Genomic DNA, 19751 nt, shown 5'->3' with positions numbered 1-19751 from the left:
AGCATCAGTGCACTGATTGGCTTAAAATGTATGTCTTAAATAGTGCATTTTGTATACTAACAATAATGTGGGGTACATTTATTTTTGGGCTAATGTAAACTAGCCTATATTTATATTTAAATTCATATCATGCAGAATAAAGACTGCCAGGAGTTTTACTCAACGTGAAGGATCAAAAATTAAGCTGAAGGACCACAGCTTTACAGTGCAGGACACTGACTCAATCAGTTCTTACATAACCTCATATGCACAATAATAAGATTATGGAGCGTCACACAACATACAGGCTTCACCTTCGTCATCATAGGTTAAACAACAGTGGACTGACATGAGAAAATACTGCATGTAACACATAAAACAAGCACTCACACTACAGTATGAATGTCTCTAATGCAAGCAACAGTCTTTACTTGAACCAGCAGAGGGAGACACAGTTCATCATATCTATTACTGTCTCCATTTCCTCCAAGAGATATTAGCAATAAAAAAAATTGGGTCATTGTGTTCAAACTCTTTGGTTTATTGTTTTAAAAAGCAGCACACCATGTGCTCAGTAGCAATACAACAAACAGCCTTGTGGTTGAGATCTTGACATTTACCCATTTGAAGTTCATTCACCCATGGCGCACGACTGCACGACACAATCAGATGTTTTAACATGGATAAGCATGTCTGAGTGAACCTGGACTGAATACTGGATGAAAATAGTACACATATATATCATGCCTAAAATTGAATGTTGTTTCAACCTGTAGTGAATGTTTCTTCAAGCAGTAGTTTATTTCACATTTGCTGGAGCCTCAATGTCAAATGAATCATAAATAATGAATAAAGACAATATACAGCAACAAAAATGGAGTAAAAACTCACAACATCACTTTTCAGAAGCTTTTTTTTTTTTTTTTTAACTTTACGCCGTTTAGTTTTGACATTTTACAATAATTACGTTAATCTGAAAAATGGGTGCAAATGTGTTTTACATATAGGAAACATTGTCATTGTCATTTGCCAGTCACATCAAAAATACAAAAATTTGAGCACACTGATGAAATATAAAATGAATGCCTCCAATTAATATGTTAATATGTTGGTTATTTAAACATACTCAGAAACAGAAACATTGGGAATGGACAAATACACACAAATTCTGTGTGCTTCAGTAGTCAGACATGTGAATTGGCTTTGGTTAGTTAGTGAGATGTGGGAAACGGGTAAATTGACATGTCAACAGTCAAATCTTTGAGATATGTAGTCGTTCTGCGTCAGTCTGAAACAGTTTGTGTTTTTTGTGGCTGCTGTTGCATGTGATGAGGTGGCCGAGTGGTTAAGGCGATGGACTGCTAATCCATTGTGCTCTGCACGCGTGGGTTCGAATCCCATCCTCGTCGAGGGGAAATGCTTCTATTGTATCTAGGGGCCGAAACACCCTAAAACAAACAAAGTCGATCGCGAATTACTGTGATTGTTTATGTCAGAAAATGTGTAAATATACACTGGAATACCAGAAATACATAACATTGTGTGTATTTACCCTTTTTCCACATCTACTCCCACATTATCATTTTGTGCTACTGTATGTGTGTTTGTAACTTCCTCTGTAACACCCCTCCTCACTGTGGTCTTGCAGGACGGTTGAAAAATGGCTCCGTCTCTGCAGCTGTCACTCCCGGATCACCGAAGAGCCCTCCAGCTGGCCCGCCGTAGTCTCCTTGCCCTACTACCAACATCTTGGACCCTGAACTCTGACGCCTCTGAATGACCACCAGAACCCCGATGATGAGCCAGAAGAAGAAGTTGACCCACACTGCCGTCTGCCAGGAAATCAGCAAGTAGACGACACATGAAACACATCGAGGGCCTCTCATGTTTGAAACTATGTGTGTGAACAGTTAGTGATGGACACACTTTCTACATATACAGCTGGTTCCTTGTTTTAAAGAGGCTTATGGCGCTTTATAGCAGCTGCCACCATATGAGAAAACTCTTTGAAGCACTAATGCTTCTTTAAAGGTAGTTAACTTCACTGTAACAGTTGTGTATTGCACTTAATTGAGTTTTTTGCTAATTAGGTCTAAGATAAATATATGACTAAAACAAAAATGCTTGTGTATTTCTGCTTGAGCTAGATCCATGGGAGACTTTTTTTTTTTTTTTTTAAAGAAAAAAAAATGAATGAATGAAATACTGACCTCTGCTTTGTGTAGGCTGTTGTAGAACCTTCCACCTTTAAGTGGACTGGCCCATTTTCTAGTCTGGGCATCCTCACATCTCAAGAGACAGAAATAGATTTGCATGTTAGACAGTTGAAAGAAAACAGATAGTTATGTTTTGTGTCCTATAGGTGCTAACAGTAGCTAGCAAGATATATTTTAGCTGCCAAAATCCCTTAAAAATCATCATAAAATATTAAACATATTCACTAAGATTCACACGTTATACAATAAGTACTCCATGGGTCTTAAATCAAATGGCATTTAATGGTCATTGAGTGTGCAGCAGATTTCTCAGAAGATGAACCATGATAAGCAACAGTTAATATAAATAACATCAAAGTCAGTAGAGCTTCAAACAAGCAAATACAGCTAATAAATGCAGAACTGATGCTGGTGTTTTCCCTCTCTTTTAGGTTTTGAATGGCATTATATTATTATTTAGGCTGACTTGAAAAGATGTAAATGGAAAGATTTCTGTGTTTTTTCTCAGTTGGTTGCAGACTGCACGGTGCTGATAACAGTTTAAAGAAGGAAGGGAGATGTTGAAAGAAGTCATGAGACCAGTATAACATGATTACAGGCACAAAAAATAAGTGACATGCACTGAATCTGCTTAGAAAGTGAAGCTTTTTTTATTGAAAGTGCTTTTGACGGGGTAAGTATCTTTCATAGTGATGAATGAGAAACGGCTTAAATGTCATTTTCGGTTTCATTTGTTCCTTATTTTTGGGAAGTGATTGTGATGTGCCGATGTGTGTGTAGGTGGGTGTGTCCGTGTCACCTGGTAATGTTGGGAACGGTCTGCATGACCGAGGTGCAGAGCGAATCGCGTCCAATCTTCAGCATGCACCCCGTGATGAGCAGGAAGAACAGGAAGACTCCACACACGGCCACGATCAGGTTCATCCACACGCGCTCCCTGTGGAGAGAAAGCCAGGTTAGAATAAACAATAAGAGCGTGAGAACGACTGTTACACGCTGAGCTTTTATGACGTAAGGGGAAAAAAGATATAAAAAGTGATTGCATGTTATTTCAACCTCTGACTTTTGGAGGAAATGACGTCAAACTACTGCAGGTAACAGTTTTATGGTTGGTAGTTTGGCCAGTTTTGGCATTGCTCTGTCTGGAAAGCTTTTTTCTTCATCTGCATTTGTAATAAAAATCCTATCACACATCTCTGTGTTGGCATTTCCAGGCCGGCAGAGATGTGTAATCCCTCTAGTGTGTTCTTGGTCTGCCCCGGGGTCTCCTACCTATTTTCAATCCAAAAACAACCCCTCACATGCTGACATCTGATACATCCCGGTCGGATATTTAAATTCAGATGGCTATGAGCTGTATAAAATTGGCTTCATGATGGCTGACTAATAGTCAAGTACAAGCATAAGATGATTACAAAATCATAAAAGGAGAACAGGCCTGTGTTAGCAGCTACATTTTGTTGCCAAACTCAAACCTTTGTCAGGCAGCATATAAAAACAATGACTATAAACTGATATGTTAATTTTAGTGATATGTGGCTGGCTAAAAAACACACACAATTACTTAAGGATTAAAAGTCAATGGTTTCAGATGACAAACAAAACAGCCGTCACCTTCTGATGTCCCCGTCGATGCAGAATGTGTACATCCAGTAGAGAGACAGGGAGAAACACACCACTGCCACCATGACGGATATAGCTGACACAAAGTAACACAGAGACGAGGAGCTGGATGACTGCACTCCAATGGTGCTCGCTGTTGCATTGTAGCTGACAAGTCCATACAGCATGCACAGACCTCCAAAATTACCCTGAAAGAGACAGAAAGAAAGAGAAATGACAAAAGATAGGACATTTGTAATGTGAAGTACTTCTTGTTATGTTGTGTCAATCACTTTCCTTTTTTTTAAATATTATTTGAATGGCAACAACAAAACAGAGGATTTCACTGAGAAAACACACACTCTCACTTGTTAGGACGGTGCATTGACTTCCATTCATTGTGGACAGCCTAACACTTAACGTTAACCTAATCTCTATTCACATCTTATCTCTAACCTAAACCAGGACCTCACACCAGACATGTTGCCTCAGTGGGACTGGTCTTTGTTCCCCATGAGATCCGTGTTTGTATTGGAAACGTCCCCTGGAGGTAACAAACAAACAAACACACACGCACACACACACACAAATTCATGTTTGCATCCATTCAGAGGACATTATTTACTTACATTCATTTCCTGGAGACTTATCAACATAATATGCCTAATCGTAACCCTTTACCTGACCTCAACATAACCCTTAAATTACCCTGCCTACCTCATCACCCTAAAATTAATCAAGGGGACTTGCTTTTTGTCCCCATAATGCCAAATCCCTACCTGGTGCACGCACACACACACACACACACACACACACACACACACACACACACACACACACACACACACACACACACACACACACACACACACACACACACACAGCAGCAGCAGCAGCATCTGACTTTCATAAAGAGGCGGGCAGAGTAATTGGGCACGAGGACCACCAGGTCACATGCGCAGTATCCAACACATGACTCTGTTATTACTCGCACGAGCACGCTCGCACATCCATATGCACGCACTTTCGCTCTTCACACATTCCCCGATTAATCAAAAAGAGAAAGTTGTGCAAAAAGGGATTTGAAGCCGCAAGATAAACTTTATTTTCCACACTGTCTTTGTGTCAAAACGTAAAAATGAGTGCAGCTAATGACATGCAGTGCGGATTAGCAGTGACCGCACCTATGGGGCACCTATGGGCTGTATAGTGGCTGGTAGAGGTGAAGTGCTACTGTGTGATACACTTCATTGTAACGTTTATCCAAAAAACAAAGATAAAGACAAATAAATGCACATGTAGACTCGATAACACTATTCTTTGCAGGGAATCATTAGAAAGTGAAAGCGCAACATCCATCAGCAGTGACATCCATATGCTACTGTATGAAATCAATTATTTGAAGTGTGCCAAAGTGTATAAAAGCCGCAAAAATATGAGTTTAAACAGCAAAAATGACCTACTATAAATCTCACTTCAAGAGAATTCACCACAAAGGGCGCCACAAACTTATGAGAAGCCTTTTTCACTTCTTTCACGGATGAACGCACTAAAAAAAAGTGAGTCTACCCGGAAGAGGATGGAGATTACAGAATCTTATAATTCAGGCTAGTGTGATCGTGAGTGAGTTTGTGAGTATAGTCACCTGGACAATTGTGAGGGACGCGGCGGTAACGATCCCACAGACGAAACAGCTGGCATACAGACCCAGCTCCACCAGCAGCAGCCCCGTCAGCGCCATCATCCAGCAGCCCGGTCCCCGCCTGCGCGTAAAGATGGTCACAGTGAGAACACAAGGCTTCCGCTACGCTGTTTCGCAATCTTTTCCAAAACTGAAGATCCCATTCGCTGCGATGTTAATTGGGTTGGAGCTTACTTAAGAGTGATTGAAGAATACTTTGTAGACGAGGGGCAGGTGCAGCTGGATAAATGGACACAATCACTAATAGTTAGACAAAGTTTTTCACTGCGTAAAAAAGGATTACGCAGTGGAACAACTGAGTAGCTAGGATCATTTTTAGGAAAGAAAACTCTAAATTCTAAATTCTCATATGTTTAAAAAAACTTTAAGGCCCAGCTAGACAAAACCATTATGATCCACACAAACAGTCAACTCACCTGCCTCTCCTTTCTGCAATGTGACAAATGCCACGCTGAGATTGTGAAGGTGAAAATGTTTGATTTCCGGCTGTTTCTGCAGGTCTTCACTCAGCTCTCAGTCATAGTCCAGCTGTATCTCCCTCCAGTTTTAAGAATCGATACCGCTTTTCTTGAGCTCCACCACCAGATATGCGCGCCCGCTTATAGACGCGTAAAATGGTTTATTTGTCACACTGACGGGTGGATACACTGAAACACAGGATGCCATACAGAGCGATTTTCTTCGGTTCAGAGGGTGGTTTCAGTTGATAACCCCGAAAGATAAACTAACAGCTGTGAGAAGCGGCAGGAAGGGAATAGATGGTGAAAAGTTAACACTAAAAGCGATGCTCATCAGGAGAAATATGAATTGCAAACGTCATATTTCTAGTCATAAAAGTAGAGAAGCAGATTATCAGGTCGAGCTACTTGAGGGTTTAAAGGCATGTCATTTTAGTGCTGGCCAATGTGTGTGCATGTATGTGTGTGTTGGATGGCTGCAAGTGGTACTTCCTTCCCAGAATGCTTAATCAAACCTTGTGACTTGTGCCATATGACCATGCTATTTTGATATATGTAACACAATTTTCAAGTCTGTTATATTCTCTTCTGAGGAGGAAATGGTTTTATTTATTTCTGATACACATTCAACCCCTCTGGGAATGTGTTTCAACATTAAATTGTTGACATAGATTTAATTTCAATAAAAAATAAATTGGTATTAAGACGTTTTTACGATATGATAAAAAGTTCTACTACATTTCCCTTCAGGACTAGTCAGTAAACCTCAGTAGAGAAATGAAAAGTTTTTTGGTAACAAGGGGTTATGGCTGGATGGATGGATGGATGCAGCAGATTTAACAGGATGGACTGATACATCAACCAGAGCTGAATTTAACCTTTGAGAGGTGTAAATTATATGAAAACTGTGAGGATTGAAACTGTAGTTGTTTAGTTCAATTCTGACACCAACAGCTGTATTTGATTTTTATCTAAGGGGGGAATGAATGCATTAGTGTCTGAAAGTTGTTGCAGATCTCTATTTTTTAACAGAACATAATCAAATAAATAAAAAATAAATAGATCATATGCATGGAATGTTAGAAAATGTTTCTGATTGTTGCATGTTGTGAGTAAGTGCAAACTCATCATCTCTTAACATAACTAAAACTATCACAGAGAGTCTTTGTCTTGACTTAAACTGATCCAATGTGACAAACTTGGTTTAAAAAAAAGGGAAAAAAGGAGGTTTTTCTCTCCTGACCACTATGGTGTGGATAAATTGTTGGCATACCAGAGAAACCGTGTGTGTGTGTGTGTGTGTGTGTGTGTGTGGGGCGCTGTCTCAGGTGGTTAGTCCTCGCTGAGCCTCTTACAGAGCCATCATCCACATATTACAGGCAGTGAGAATGTGCGTGAGTTTGTGTGGTAGTGTTGTTAGATTAAAGGCTTAAAGTATGATGGCATTAGTGTTGGCTACTGGAACGTGAACGCCAGAGAGAGCGTGTGTGTGTGTGTGTGTGTGTGTGTGTGTGTGTGTGTGTGTTAGATGTATTCAGACCCAACAACTCAAGCCTGTTATCACTTTAATTCACTGATAAGTTTAAACATCAAAATTCACCAAAGTTTGAATGAGGCACAGATCTAAAGAATACAATATGTACAATATAAAAGAGAGACCAATAAAAGCAATGAGAGAAACGTAAGCAATTACAATACAAAATGCCAATATAAGAAACATGCACTTGAAAACACGTCACAATTAATTTACTTATGGGCTCAGTTTCACAGACACAGTTGTGATTTAAGCCATCTGGAGCATTTTCATGAACAGAAACCCGAGTTTCCTCTAGATAAAATACTGCATGTCATGATTTAGATAAATGCAGTCCTGATCAGCTTAGAATGAAAATTGCCTCAATATGCTTGGGAACAAATGTAGATATATAGTAATTGTTCAACCGGCCTATTTAGTTTAGCATCACATTAAAGGAATTCAAAAAGATAAGTAAATATTTCATCAACAAGAGTACATCAAGGAAACAATCAAACATTAATTTTACTATTTTAAAATTCAATACAGTGTCCCTCTTAACAGCATTTTAATTACATTTTTGATTACTTTGTGCCATCATGTACAAAAAGCTCCATAATAATTCAATATTAAACAGAGCCATGGATATACAAGCAAAACAAATCCACTGAGTGAAACCACAGTCCAGGTATTTCTCTAAAATAAGGGCAACGTCATTCTTTAAAAATCTTACAATTTACTGTAACAAGTAGTGTCATTACATTGTATAATCATCCATTAGCATTGAATGTCATATATTCTTTAACAAGCCCGATTTGTAGTAATGGACACAAAAACAATTCAAACACAGTTTAAAGAGCCTGGTGTTCTGGGGGGGAAACATATGGAAAACATCCTCATAGCCATGCAGAAACATCTGTATGTTCATTTTAAAAGCTGTGAGGTGTACTGAACAAAAAAGGGCATTTTTGACCCTCCACACACACAAAGCAGCACACAAATCCATTTTAATTAAGAGCTAGCAAACCACAATTACCACTTGACTTCCTGACAAGTCTTTGTGGGGCAGAAGTCTGAATGTAAGCAACCCTGACGGAGAGCAGCATTCAAATTTTAGGTGTGATTGTAAGGTGACGTTTGTGCAAGATTGTTAATGATTACACAGCAATATTTGTGGTTTTCCTTTAATAAAAGAAAAATGGTGCATGAAGAAGCTGAGATTATATTTGGATCCTGACTTGGCTGGAGTGTGTGTGTACTATGTGTTACATCTTTTACACTGATGTATTTTGACACTGATGTGCAAATAAATGAAATAAAACAGGAAATAAAGTATGGAAAGTTGGTTATCATCTCTCTGAGTTGGAGCACTGCCGATATAATACAGACCCAGAGAAACATGGACTGTATGTAGGCTCTGGACTCCTTGTCTGAATATTCATTATTTGCTTCGTGCTTGTGCAGCACTCATGCTGAGTAAACAGTTGTCAGTAGTACATTTGATTACTGAATGAATGCACAGAATGGCATTATGTGTAAGTATTGAGGACTGCCGGGGGAATGTATACGATGTTTTCATGTTGAATGATTGATGCGTGGAATTTAAACAACATGTATCTGAAACAGTAAGTCCATTCAAGCTCTGCATCTGAAGCAGTACTTGTTCTCATCAAGGTTTTTATCAGACCTCTGTAGCAGCACTGTGATTTCACAGGTCAGCGTACTGGGGAAGAATGTGTCGAAAGAGAATTCCTGCTCTGTCCATCTTTATTCAATGGTATGGTCACGTTCTTCGATAAGTGCAGTCACAAGACTCTTATCTTAGCACTCAGTGTGTCAGTCCACTATTGACCCTGTGTGTGCGTGTGTGTGTGTGTGTGTGTGTGTGTGTAAGTGTGTCTATTTAAGCATGTACATGTCAAACAAAATCCTTTCAGTTTCCTAAATTATCTTTTTTTTTTCTCCAAGTGAATGAATTATAAATCAACTGAACTGTAGAGTCAGAGGTCCTCAGAGCAGTTCTCAGAGTCATGTTATGGTATATGTTTGTATATGCTCTTCAGTAAGATTGTATTTGTGCATGCATTTGTGTATATGTACCAGATGAAAGTGGTTTGGAAGTCAGCCGACAGGACAGCCAGGCAGTCTGAAGGCATCTGGTACAGGACTATCAAGTTTACAGATGATTTTATATATCCCTTTCTTCCAGCAGGGGTCGCTGTCTCTCCCGGTCCAAATGGCCGAGTAAAACTCTCTCAGAGCGATGTCTGACACCTCGATAAACCTCTCTGGGACCTGCAGACAGAAATCTGAATGTCAAAGGATAAAATACTTGCAGGTCTACAGAATTAAGTCTTTAAAATTCCAGACATATTTGGAAATGGGCTCCAAAATGTCCAAACCCAGGTAGAAAGTCGGAAATTGTGTCCCCCATCAGATGTAGTCTGTATCTGTATTTATTTGCTTTACTAATGATGGGATTTAGCATTTTTAATGAGATTTCTTCTTCTGTTTGAGGTTTCTTCCTGTTAAAGGGGACTTTTTCCTTGCCGCTGTCGCCAAGTGCTTGCTCAAGGGGCAATTGTGGGTCTCTGTAAATTAAATTAAACAGTCTAGACCTGTTCTGTTTAAAAAGTGCCTTAAAATAACTTTTGTTGTGATTTGGTGCTATATGAATAAAATTGAATTGAATTTATTGAGCAGTGTCAGATTTTATAGCCTCAGTGGGAAGCACATCACAAAGCGTGTTATAACTGTATAACTGTAACTCCCCCTGCAGGACTCTCACACTGAGGTTTTTTGTTTCTTTTGCCTGAATAAACCTGAAGGAATCATATAATCATATCATAGCCTACAAAAGTGATTTGATCAGAATATGTTCACAGATTCAAGGAGTTAACAAAAACGACTGGGCTCATAATTAATGTAGACTAATTGATCATTTCATGAAAGGGTTCTCTTATTTGAATACGGTCTTCAACATTTTACTCTAGTGACAGCGGCAGCTTATGTTCGGTTATTAATTATTTAAGGCAACTTGGCAGCGCTTCAATACACACTATGAGCTTACTGTGTCACCGAGTCAGATCCTCTGCATTTTTACCTTCTAGTAAAGTCAAATTGAGTCTCAGAGACTGTCCCGAAGTAAACAAGACCAATAATGAAAGAAAGAAGAATGAAAGCATGGTCAGTAAATAGCCACACATCGTAAACTGAATCACAATGGACACGTGTCAGTTTAAAATACTGATACAGGTCCAGGAGTCCCCTGATAAACAGCTGCCATTCTGTAATGGGTTGAGGGGTTATTTATGGCCGGTTAGCTCAGTTGGTTAGAGCGTGGTGCTAATAACGCCAAGGTCGCGGGTTCGATCCCCGTACTGGCCAAAGAAGTTTTGAGCTGTGTTAGAACAACAAGGCCTATATCAGAGCTCAGACTTTCTCAAAATGTCTACAAATCTGTATTTAAAGAACATGAACTGTATTTGAAATGTTTCAGCATACACTCACAATGCAAAACCATTTATACATACTATCCTCACAGTAACAGCATCTACATCTTTACACATGCACGTGCATATAATCATTAAAAAAGCAATAAAACTGATATCCAGCATCTCCATCTTATTGGTATCTCAGTAATTACCAGAGCATTGTCCTGACATCAGCTCATCAGCTGTTTCACATGGTGAAAATAAAACAGCTCTCTATCTAACAGAGCACAGGTCATCATGCACTGGACAAACCAAGGCCATGTCATCACACAGAGTAGGTACAGTTTTACATTTACATCCTATTTGCATATTGTTGTATTTATTAAACATAACCGATGATAAAATATACATGTAACCTTGGGATGCTCCTGTGCTTACAAAAAACTGCTCAGACAGTTTGCCAATAAAAAAACAAAACATGAGCCTATTAGAATCAAGGTTCCCAGTCTGTATAAAAATGAAAGCATCGGATTTCCACTGCACTATAGCACATACGCAATACATATACTCTACAGCACTATAAGGCATTGAAGGAGACGGTTACACAATTAGCAAACCGAAAGCTAGAGCTAGAGTTCAAAACAGACACACTCCTTACCTGGTAGACGTTACTTTTATTATAGTGCATGTTCAGTATGCGATAAAGCTCTGTATCTCGACCCACTCGCAGCTGGCTCTCTCTGCCCACACGAGGTGCACCATCCCTGGGTCACACAGACAGACCAAAAGGTTCATTTAAGTTCAACTACTGCAAAAGGGCCTTAATACAAAAAATCATGTTGTAAAACTAACCCAGTACCTGCTAAGTGTGAGAAAAATGTAGTATTGGTAGTAATAAATAGATCCATTACTTGCAAGAAAATATGTAAGTGTTTGATTATAGCAGAACTGAGAGGGAGGAAACTACAATGCTTCAAGCTGCTGCATATAATGGGAGAGCCTGGAAAATGGCACCAGTTATGTAATGATTTAGCAATTTGTAATTATTTCTGCAAATGATCAAATCAAATGAGGAAAACATGAACAAGTGAAAACCCAAACCAACCGGATGAGAGCCTCGCGGACAGCCTGTCGTGCAAAACGCTCCATCTGGATGTAGAAGAACTCTCTGAAGTTGCTGAACCATTTAATCATCTGGGAGGTCACACAGCGGTTAAACTAGACGATGGACAGGGAAGCAGCAGGACAGGAAGTGAGCAGGTGAGGCCAGTGAGACAGTACAGCTTGTTATATTATTTAATTGAACATTTACTATGATTAACTTCAAAAAGAGCTTTACCCAGTGTTTTACAGAAAGAGAGAAATTGTTTTGGTGATTCATAATGGAACACTTTGTTTTCGAACCCAGTAATATTCGTGATGATTACTGTTGGGAACATTTTTTCTCTGGTTGTGGACTCCACCTTGAATTATTATTGTTTAAAAAGTAATACAAATATCAAAAAACAGTTTGTACTTTACAGGTAAAGACAAAAAGAAATCAGACAATACAGGCAGATATACCAAAAAAGTAAAAAAAATATTTTAAAACCTACATTTTATATGACCAATTTTCTTATGACATATTATTGTTGCTTGTATTACTGATGGTTATAATTTATAATGATTTTATTAAGTAGACTAAATTAAGTTTGGTGTTAAGAATGTACAGTCATATACAGTTATGTGTAGTTACTGCCATCTATAATAACTGATAGTCAAGTTTTATTGATTAGCTGTGTTCTGCGTTATCAGAACTCTATAATTACTCTATTTTAAGTAATCCTTTTCATAAAGTAACTTCATCCAAATCTATGGATAAAGATATACAGTATATATACAGTAGGCTACATTATCCAAATATTTAGTGTGGGAGGGTTAAGTCAGATTTTCAGGAACTGTAAATAATATAGTTTTACAAATGTTGCCTTCATGTGAACAAGATTAAAGCATCGCATCATATTAAGAAACATTATTGGTAACAAGGGATTAACCCATCTAAGCCAGTTCATCAGTGAAAGGAATAACACAAAATCCCAAATCATCACTAATGTGGTAAAAAACTAATCTCATAATAGTCGATTGAGTAGCGATCTGATATGATCAAAAATGACTCGTGTCAGCTGGGTAGAGCACGGAGCGAATAACGTGAAGGTAGAGCATCACACATGCGCTGCATTACTTTGGAGGAACTATCGACTCTTGGACATGTGAGCGCACATCACCGCGAACATTAAACTACACAACACGTCGCATGCACTGACCGCCAACCGTGATTGGAAAACAACTATAAACCACATACCAAACCGATTGTCGCTAAATTAGTTGTCATGTGACTGGTAACACATGGCCGGTTAGCTCAGTTGGTTAGAGCGTGGTGCTAATAACGCCAAGGTCGCGGGTTCGATCCCCGTACTGGCCAACGTACTTTTGACAGAGTATCAGGTGCCTGTAATCTAATACAATGCAGACACTACACACAGTAGCAACACATGACTGATAACGCCACTTCCCAAACTGTCCAGTTGATGAACACACTTCTGAAGTATACTTCCACGTTCAGATAATTTATGCCACTCAAAACCTTTACCTTCAATGCAGTTGATTTATAACATTCATTTTAAATTGTTGTGGTGCTACTTTTACTTAAGTAAAATACCAGAATAGTTCTTCCACCACTGAATGCCTCAACCCACAAATATATATCAATCCATTTGACTTGCATGAAATGAATGAACATTGAAAAGTGAATACCTGGGGATTACCATGAGGAAGAGTTAGGACATTTCTTCAGTCATGCTTTGGTTATGTAAATACAGTACATTATGCACAAAATTCAGTTCCCCCCTTACTGTATCTTTGTGCTGTTAGAAAATTTGCAACAATTTCACATCTATAGTTAGTCATCTTTAAACAGTAACTGTTAATGTCCAACTATAAAACATCCTGAAGTGAGTGTATTTTCACTTTTTAATGACCAAGTTTCAGTGATCCTTTCTATGATATAATTCCATCAAAATAATCCATAAAATATTTGTTTGAGTAATTTCATTCTGTAAAAAATAAACATAGGCTGATATACAGTATTGTTATCAGATTTTCATTATTCTAAAATATCCAGTTTTTATACAGCTTTAGCCACAGACCCTTCCAAAAAGCACCCAGTGCACATAACACGCCTAATGCTAAAACATAAAACATGGCTTTAAATTTAACATTGTTCCACAGTGGTTAAAATCTTGATGCATCACTGTGATGGGATACACACACCTTGACATCAGGGAAGTACGTCTTGAGCGTGTTGGAGCTGGGATAGCGTGCGTAGAAGAACATGAGCTTGGCTTTCTTCAAGTGGCAGGGAGACAAGCCCTCCTGGGTGTATACATGAGGCCAGTTAAGGTGATACACAATGTTATACACACACACACACACACACACACACACACACACACACACACACACACACACACACACACACACACACACACACATACATTTCCCTCCCTCCTTGCTGACAAAAGGATATTCCCCCAGCTGTCAGGTAGAGCTCTCCTCCGTCCATCCCTCCTCCTCCTCTCATCCCACCGTCTCCCCTGATCCCCCTCTCCCTCTCTCTTCCTCCGTGAGCGTGGCGTGCAAGGGAGGGGTCCAGGTGACCAAGCAGGGGGAGTGGGGGGAATGACGGGTGAGACGGGAACTCCAAGAAGGGATCCGAGTTCAGATAGTCCTTGCGGGACGGAGGTAGGTGGGCGAGCTGAGGGTGGTGGAGAGAGCGAGAGAACAGCTGCTGCATGGAGTAGTGGAGGAGCGGGAGAGGGAGAGGAGGAGGTGGAGGAGGAGGAGGGGGAGGTGCAGGGAAGGAGGACGAGGAGGAAGAAGAGGAGGATGAGGACGGGTGGAAGGAGGAGGATGGGTCCTTGGATTGTGAAGCTGGAGGTAAGAGGGGAGGGTGAGAAAGAGGAGGGGGACGAGACAGAGAGGGGTGATGCAGGGAGAGGTTGGGGTGAGAGTGGTTCAGGTGAGAAGGGAGAGGTGGGCCGAGGAGCGGGTGGGCCTTCCGTATGTCAGGTGACCTTTGAACAACCAACGGCATCGCCAGATCTGATTGTTCATTGCGATGCGACTGATCTGGATGCAAGCTGCTTCCGTTGCTCATTTTCTGGAGCTGCTTCTCTCTTTCTCCATCGTGCCCTCCCATCTTCTCCTCCTTACCTCCCATCTTCTCCTCTCCTCTTCCTCTAGTTAACAGTCCCATCCACACCCCTCTCTCCCTCCCTCCATCGTTACCCGTGTCCGACGGGAGGAAAGAGATGGCGGCGGGAGGAGAGGAAGGGGCGAAATCGGCGGTTTCGGTGTAAAGGCGGAGGACGCGGTCGATGACCCGAGCCACGGCGCTGCCCAGCTCCAGCTTCAGCGCCTGAGCAAACTTCTGCCCTCCCTCCTCGCCCTCTTCTTCTATCCCTCCATCCCAATCTCCTCTCACCAGCCCGCCGCAATCCAACCACAACCCCACTCCCTCCATCACGCCCTCCAAGTGTAACCCTCCTCCTCTCCCTCTCTCCATCCTCCCCTCTCTATCTTTTTGCTGCTCTTCTCTTCGTTTGTGGTTGTGGAAGTTGTCGAAAGGGGAAGCGGAGAGAAGGGAGAAAGATTCCTTTTCCATCTCCCCCCCATCAATGTCCTCTTCATCATACATCCCTTCTGCAATGTCCTCATCTTCTATTATCCCTACAGCTCCTTCTCCTCTGTTTCCATTTCCACTCCTCCTTTTCTTCTCCTCCTCTGTCATGTGCTTTTCCCCAAAGGCTCTCCAAACTTTCTCCTGTAGGGCCTGCAGTCTCTCCCTTGCCTCCTCCAACTGCTCTTTCAGCTCCTCTCTCTCTCGTCTCCTCCCCTCTCTCCCTCCCTCACGCTTCCTGCCTCCCTCCTCTGTCTCCCCATCTCTCCGTCGGCTCTCGAGCTTCATCCTCTTGACTCTCAAGACGTCTTGACTCCACTCGGACGCAAGGTTTGCATCGCTGTGCCTCTTCTTCATCCCCAACAAGCCGTCCTCTCCGTCCATCACTCCCTCATCTCCTCCTTCCGTCCCTTGCTCCACCCGTCCATCCCCCTCTCCTCCATCTTCATCCACATTTCTGTCCTCCTGGTGTCTGTGCATGGTGAGGTTTGTATTATGTGTGTGGAGTTGCCCTCCAATCCTCCTGGGGGCTCCACCTGGCTGGAGGAGGTGGTGGATGAGGGGAAAACCAGGGGGTCTGAAGGTTGGAGGTGGACGACCTGTACTTGGCTGAGGATGAACGCCAGACACGTCTGTGGAGCAGAGAGGGGGGGCAAATGTGTGTATCTGGGGAGTAGAGTCCTCAAAAAGATCTGTAGGGGAATCCATCACTGGAAAGAGAGAGAGAGAGAAAGAGAAGGAGAAAGAGAGTGATGACTATTGTTGCTGTTGCTGAAATGTGTGTTGTTTTACACATACAGCAGATAGAATATAGTGAAAACATCACTAACAATTAAAAAAAAAGAAGTATATTCTCAATGCTTGATTCAAGGTCCTACATTTAAATACTATTAAAGGGTCAATGAATCCCAAAAAGAATAAAAAGGTATTTTATCACTTAGTGGTATCAAGCCCTGCAGATAGTTTTAGTTTTGTTTGCCCACGTGTTGTGATGTCCATCTCTGAGATTTCTACTGCCACCCCAATATATACCAAAGAGTCTGTATGAAAACTGTTGAGTTTTTTCTCTTATTGTATTATCCAGTAACACAGGAATCTGGGAATCTGTTGACTTTAATTACTGTTAGCATTTCAATAATGTGAACACCACAAACAAAATTACATTTGCTTCCTTTGTACTGGGGTGGAGGTCGAAACCTGGAAGAGGAATATGTCAAAATCTGTAAGCAAAATCTATTGGCTAGATACTGCTAAAAAGGTGAATTAGATTATATATATATATACATATGTAATTTGGGTAAGTGCCATGTTATCTATCACTTACAAGAAAGATCACATGATGTTTACCTCCAGCATTCATGACTAAACCATACTGGCAAATGAATAGATGCACATCATGATGTGCCTGGCACATGACTTCTGCTTACCTTGACAACAAAACAGGCCACCGGTCTGTAACAGGACACAGCCTCTTCCACTTTAATTGCGATAAGAATGAGCTGCACTGTCCTTGCATAGAACTGAAAAAATATAAAGATACTTTGTAAGAGTGTAGAAGAGAGTAAATGAAGAAAGATGAAGTAGAGTTAACTTCCTAAATAGTCCTAACAGCTGTTCAGAGGGTTGAAATTCTCCTCCATGGCATTCTAATTTGTCATATGAGGAAACAGCTCTGACTAGGGCTTGATGGAAGACATAGAGAAAGAGGGAGTCAACACGGGTCAACACGCTGGGGACCAGGCTATGTGCTGCTGGTACAGTGGGTTAACATCTGGCTCATGATCTTTGTCACATATCACCCGCCTCTCTTCATGCTATCTTTCCTGTTGCTCTCGAATGTTTGCCGTCATAAGAAAGCACCAATGTCATAAAACACGAGACCAAATGGAAGGAGATAACTGGATTTGAACGTGGATCTTATCATAGGGCACAATAACAGAACGGTTCCTTTTATCTGGAGCAATATGTAGTTTTAATTTTTTTTTTATTTATATTCTGCATGGCCTCTCCACAATACCTGGAAAAGCTTGTAAAAGTAGAGAAAAGTGAACGCTGAGCTTATGAATAACAGTTCACTTTGCTATTTAATCAAAATCAAAAACACACATCCACATCCCTTTTTTCACTATGTAACCTCCTCTCCCTCCCAATGCCCCCTTCCCTTTTTTCCTTCCTCTCTATTCCTCTCTCATCCTCTCTTCCTCTCCTCTCTCTGTTATCAGTTCAGGCAGCTTGTTAAGCACTGTTTGATCAGAGTGTTTACCGTCAAACACACTCTCACACACACATACAGATTCACACAAAAGTGAAAGAGGCTTGAGAGAGGGCTAACAATGGTCAATGGTCCTTGGGGAGTGAAATGGAGTGAGAGCGCCATGGATGTATGTGTCCCTGTATGTGTGTGTGTGTGTGTGTGTGTGTGTCTGTGTGTGTATGTCTGTGTGTGTGTCCATATGTGTGTGTGTGTGTGTGTGTGTGTGTGTGTGTGTGTGTGTGTGTGTGTGTGTGTGTGTGTGTGTGTGTGTGTGTGAGAGAGAGTGTGCATGCACATATGTGAAAGTGTGTGTGAACAGTAGTCCTACTTAGCTTTGATAACACCCCTAATCCACTTCAGATGGATACACTACCACTCACTGAACAGAAAGATGGATGGATGATAAATGGACAGATGTAAGGACAGACTGAGAGAGGTACAGAAAACACAGATAGATAGATAGATAGATAGATAGATAGATAGATAGATAGATAGATAGATAGATAGATAGATAGATAGATAGATAGATAGATAGATAGATAGATAGATAGATAGATGGACCAGTGCAGAGGTCCCCTGGTGCAACATGAATAGAATAATCCTCCTATAAATAGCTAAATATCAATTATTCAAATGCCCTCTCCTCTCTACTATAATACAGCCCAGATGGCAAGCAAGCCAATGCGCTTATATGAGGGACAGATTAGCTTTTCAAAGCCAGTGGAAAGCTGCACAAAATATGAACACTGAGCAATGAAAATGAATGCTATTAACCACTAGATTAGACTTAAGAACGCTGCGCTTGAACTGCTGTAGCTGTCTCTGGGAACACTGACAGGAAAGGGAATACATAGTTAATAAGGTGCACACAATTTACTGGTATCAAATATCTAATACAATAATATATATTTGGAAATTCCAATCTAGATGTAAAAATAAACAATTTACACAGGTTTACAGTTTACTTTCTCTATATGTTTCAAATGTTCAAAGCATTTCATAACATTATTTGGGTCAATTATTTTAATTTTGTTTGGGTCTTTCTTCCTATCTATCTATGTATCTATCTATTTATCTTTGTGTTAATAGCATTAGGCTACTTTAAATAATTCATATAATGTTTGAAGCTTAGGTTTGAAGCCTCCGCGTGGCAACATCTGCCGGCTCTGCCACGCGAGAGGAATCCGCTTTGGCCATTCTGACGCACGAGCTGTCAATGTGTGTGTGTGTGTGTGTGTGTGTGTGTGTGTGTGTGTGTGTGTGTGTGTGTGTGTGTGTGTGTGTGTGTGTGTGTGTGTGTGTGTCCTGTGACTAATTGGCAGCGGTGGACTAATGTCGCAGTATGAAAAAAAATAAACACACAGATAGACCAGCAGAGCTGATACTGACTCTCGTGGCGAACAAAGCATGATTTGATTTGATTTTTTAAACATTAGCTTATGTTGTGTTTAAAGTTGACCAAAAAATTGTACTCACTGTCAGTCACAGAGAGGAGCTCCAGCGGTGGTCCGTTCAGCGAAGCTTTCTCACTCCAGTAGCCCGTTCCTGTGCGCTCTCTGCCTCGGTCGACTCTCTCCAGCTGGCACCGGACGGGGCCTCGGACAGAGGTTGTAGACAGCCGGCGTTCCTCTTTCCTCTTTTATTTGTCCTTTTGTTCCGCAACTCTCGCTGTTTTTACTCTGTTGACAACCGCCTCCTCTTTGGTCTAGTTGTGTGCATGTTTTTTTCCCTCCCTCGCCAATCCATCTATCTCTGGCTGGCATCATCCTCACGCGCTGCTCTCGCTGTAGAGTGGCGCGCGGTGGGCGGGCAAGCTGGCTTGAGAGCTGCCCACTTGACGGTCCCGGTCCCTCCCATGTTGGACTGACCCTCAGTT

At 41.0% G+C, this 19751-nt stretch overlaps 2 protein-coding genes and 3 non-coding genes across 7 annotated transcripts; 3 read left to right on the top strand and 2 right to left on the bottom strand.

The window, feature by feature from the left end:
• Positions 1–510: 510 nt before the first annotated feature.
• tmem179ba (transmembrane protein 179Ba) lies at positions 511–5553 on the bottom strand. 2 transcript variants are annotated; one of them, XR_009927896.1, is made up of 6 exons: positions 5443–5553; positions 3810–4006; positions 2995–3132; positions 2190–2268; positions 1532–1811; positions 511–1427 (listed from the first exon to the last, which is right to left on the bottom strand). XR_009927896.1 is itself a non-coding variant. In XM_062444892.1 (5 exons), the coding sequence occupies exons 1-5, from the start codon at positions 5539–5541 to the stop codon at positions 1611–1613; spliced, it is 714 nt and encodes a 237-aa protein (XP_062300876.1). In that variant the 5' UTR covers positions 5542–5553; the 3' UTR covers positions 511–1610. The 2 variants fall into 2 exon arrangements, 1 of the variants encoding a protein (XP_062300876.1); XM_062444892.1 differs by having other exon boundaries at positions 511–1811.
• On the top strand, positions 1307–1388 carry trnas-gcu (transfer RNA serine (anticodon GCU)). The gene has a single exon. It is a non-coding gene; the product is annotated as a tRNA-Ser (tRNA).
• Positions 5554–9590: 4037 nt separating the features above from the next.
• Positions 9591–19602, bottom strand: prox3 (prospero homeobox 3). 2 transcript variants are annotated; one of them, XM_062445008.1, is made up of 7 exons: positions 19352–19602; positions 17049–17141; positions 14470–16331; positions 14214–14327; positions 12010–12122; positions 11563–11668; positions 9591–9765 (listed from the first exon to the last, which is right to left on the bottom strand). In XM_062445008.1, exons 3-7 carry the CDS (start codon positions 16327–16329, stop codon positions 9592–9594), a joined length of 2367 nt encoding a protein of 788 aa, XP_062300992.1. In that variant the 5' UTR covers positions 16330–16331; positions 17049–17141; positions 19352–19602; the 3' UTR covers position 9591. The 2 variants fall into 2 exon arrangements, with proteins under 2 accessions (XP_062300992.1, XP_062300991.1); XM_062445007.1 differs by lacking the exon at positions 17049–17141.
• Positions 10784–10857, top strand: trnai-aau (transfer RNA isoleucine (anticodon AAU)). Its single transcript has one exon. It is a non-coding gene; the product is annotated as a tRNA-Ile (tRNA).
• Positions 13292–13365, top strand: trnai-aau (transfer RNA isoleucine (anticodon AAU)). Its single transcript has one exon. It is a non-coding gene; the product is annotated as a tRNA-Ile (tRNA).
• Positions 19603–19751: the final 149 nt, after the last annotated feature.

The sequence above is a fragment of the Scomber scombrus genome, chromosome 23 (assembly GCF_963691925.1).
Source record: "Scomber scombrus chromosome 23, fScoSco1.1, whole genome shotgun sequence".
In the NCBI taxonomy this organism is placed as follows: Eukaryota; Metazoa; Chordata; class Actinopteri; order Scombriformes; family Scombridae; genus Scomber; species Scomber scombrus.
This window is presented reverse-complemented; position numbering and strand designations above follow the sequence as displayed.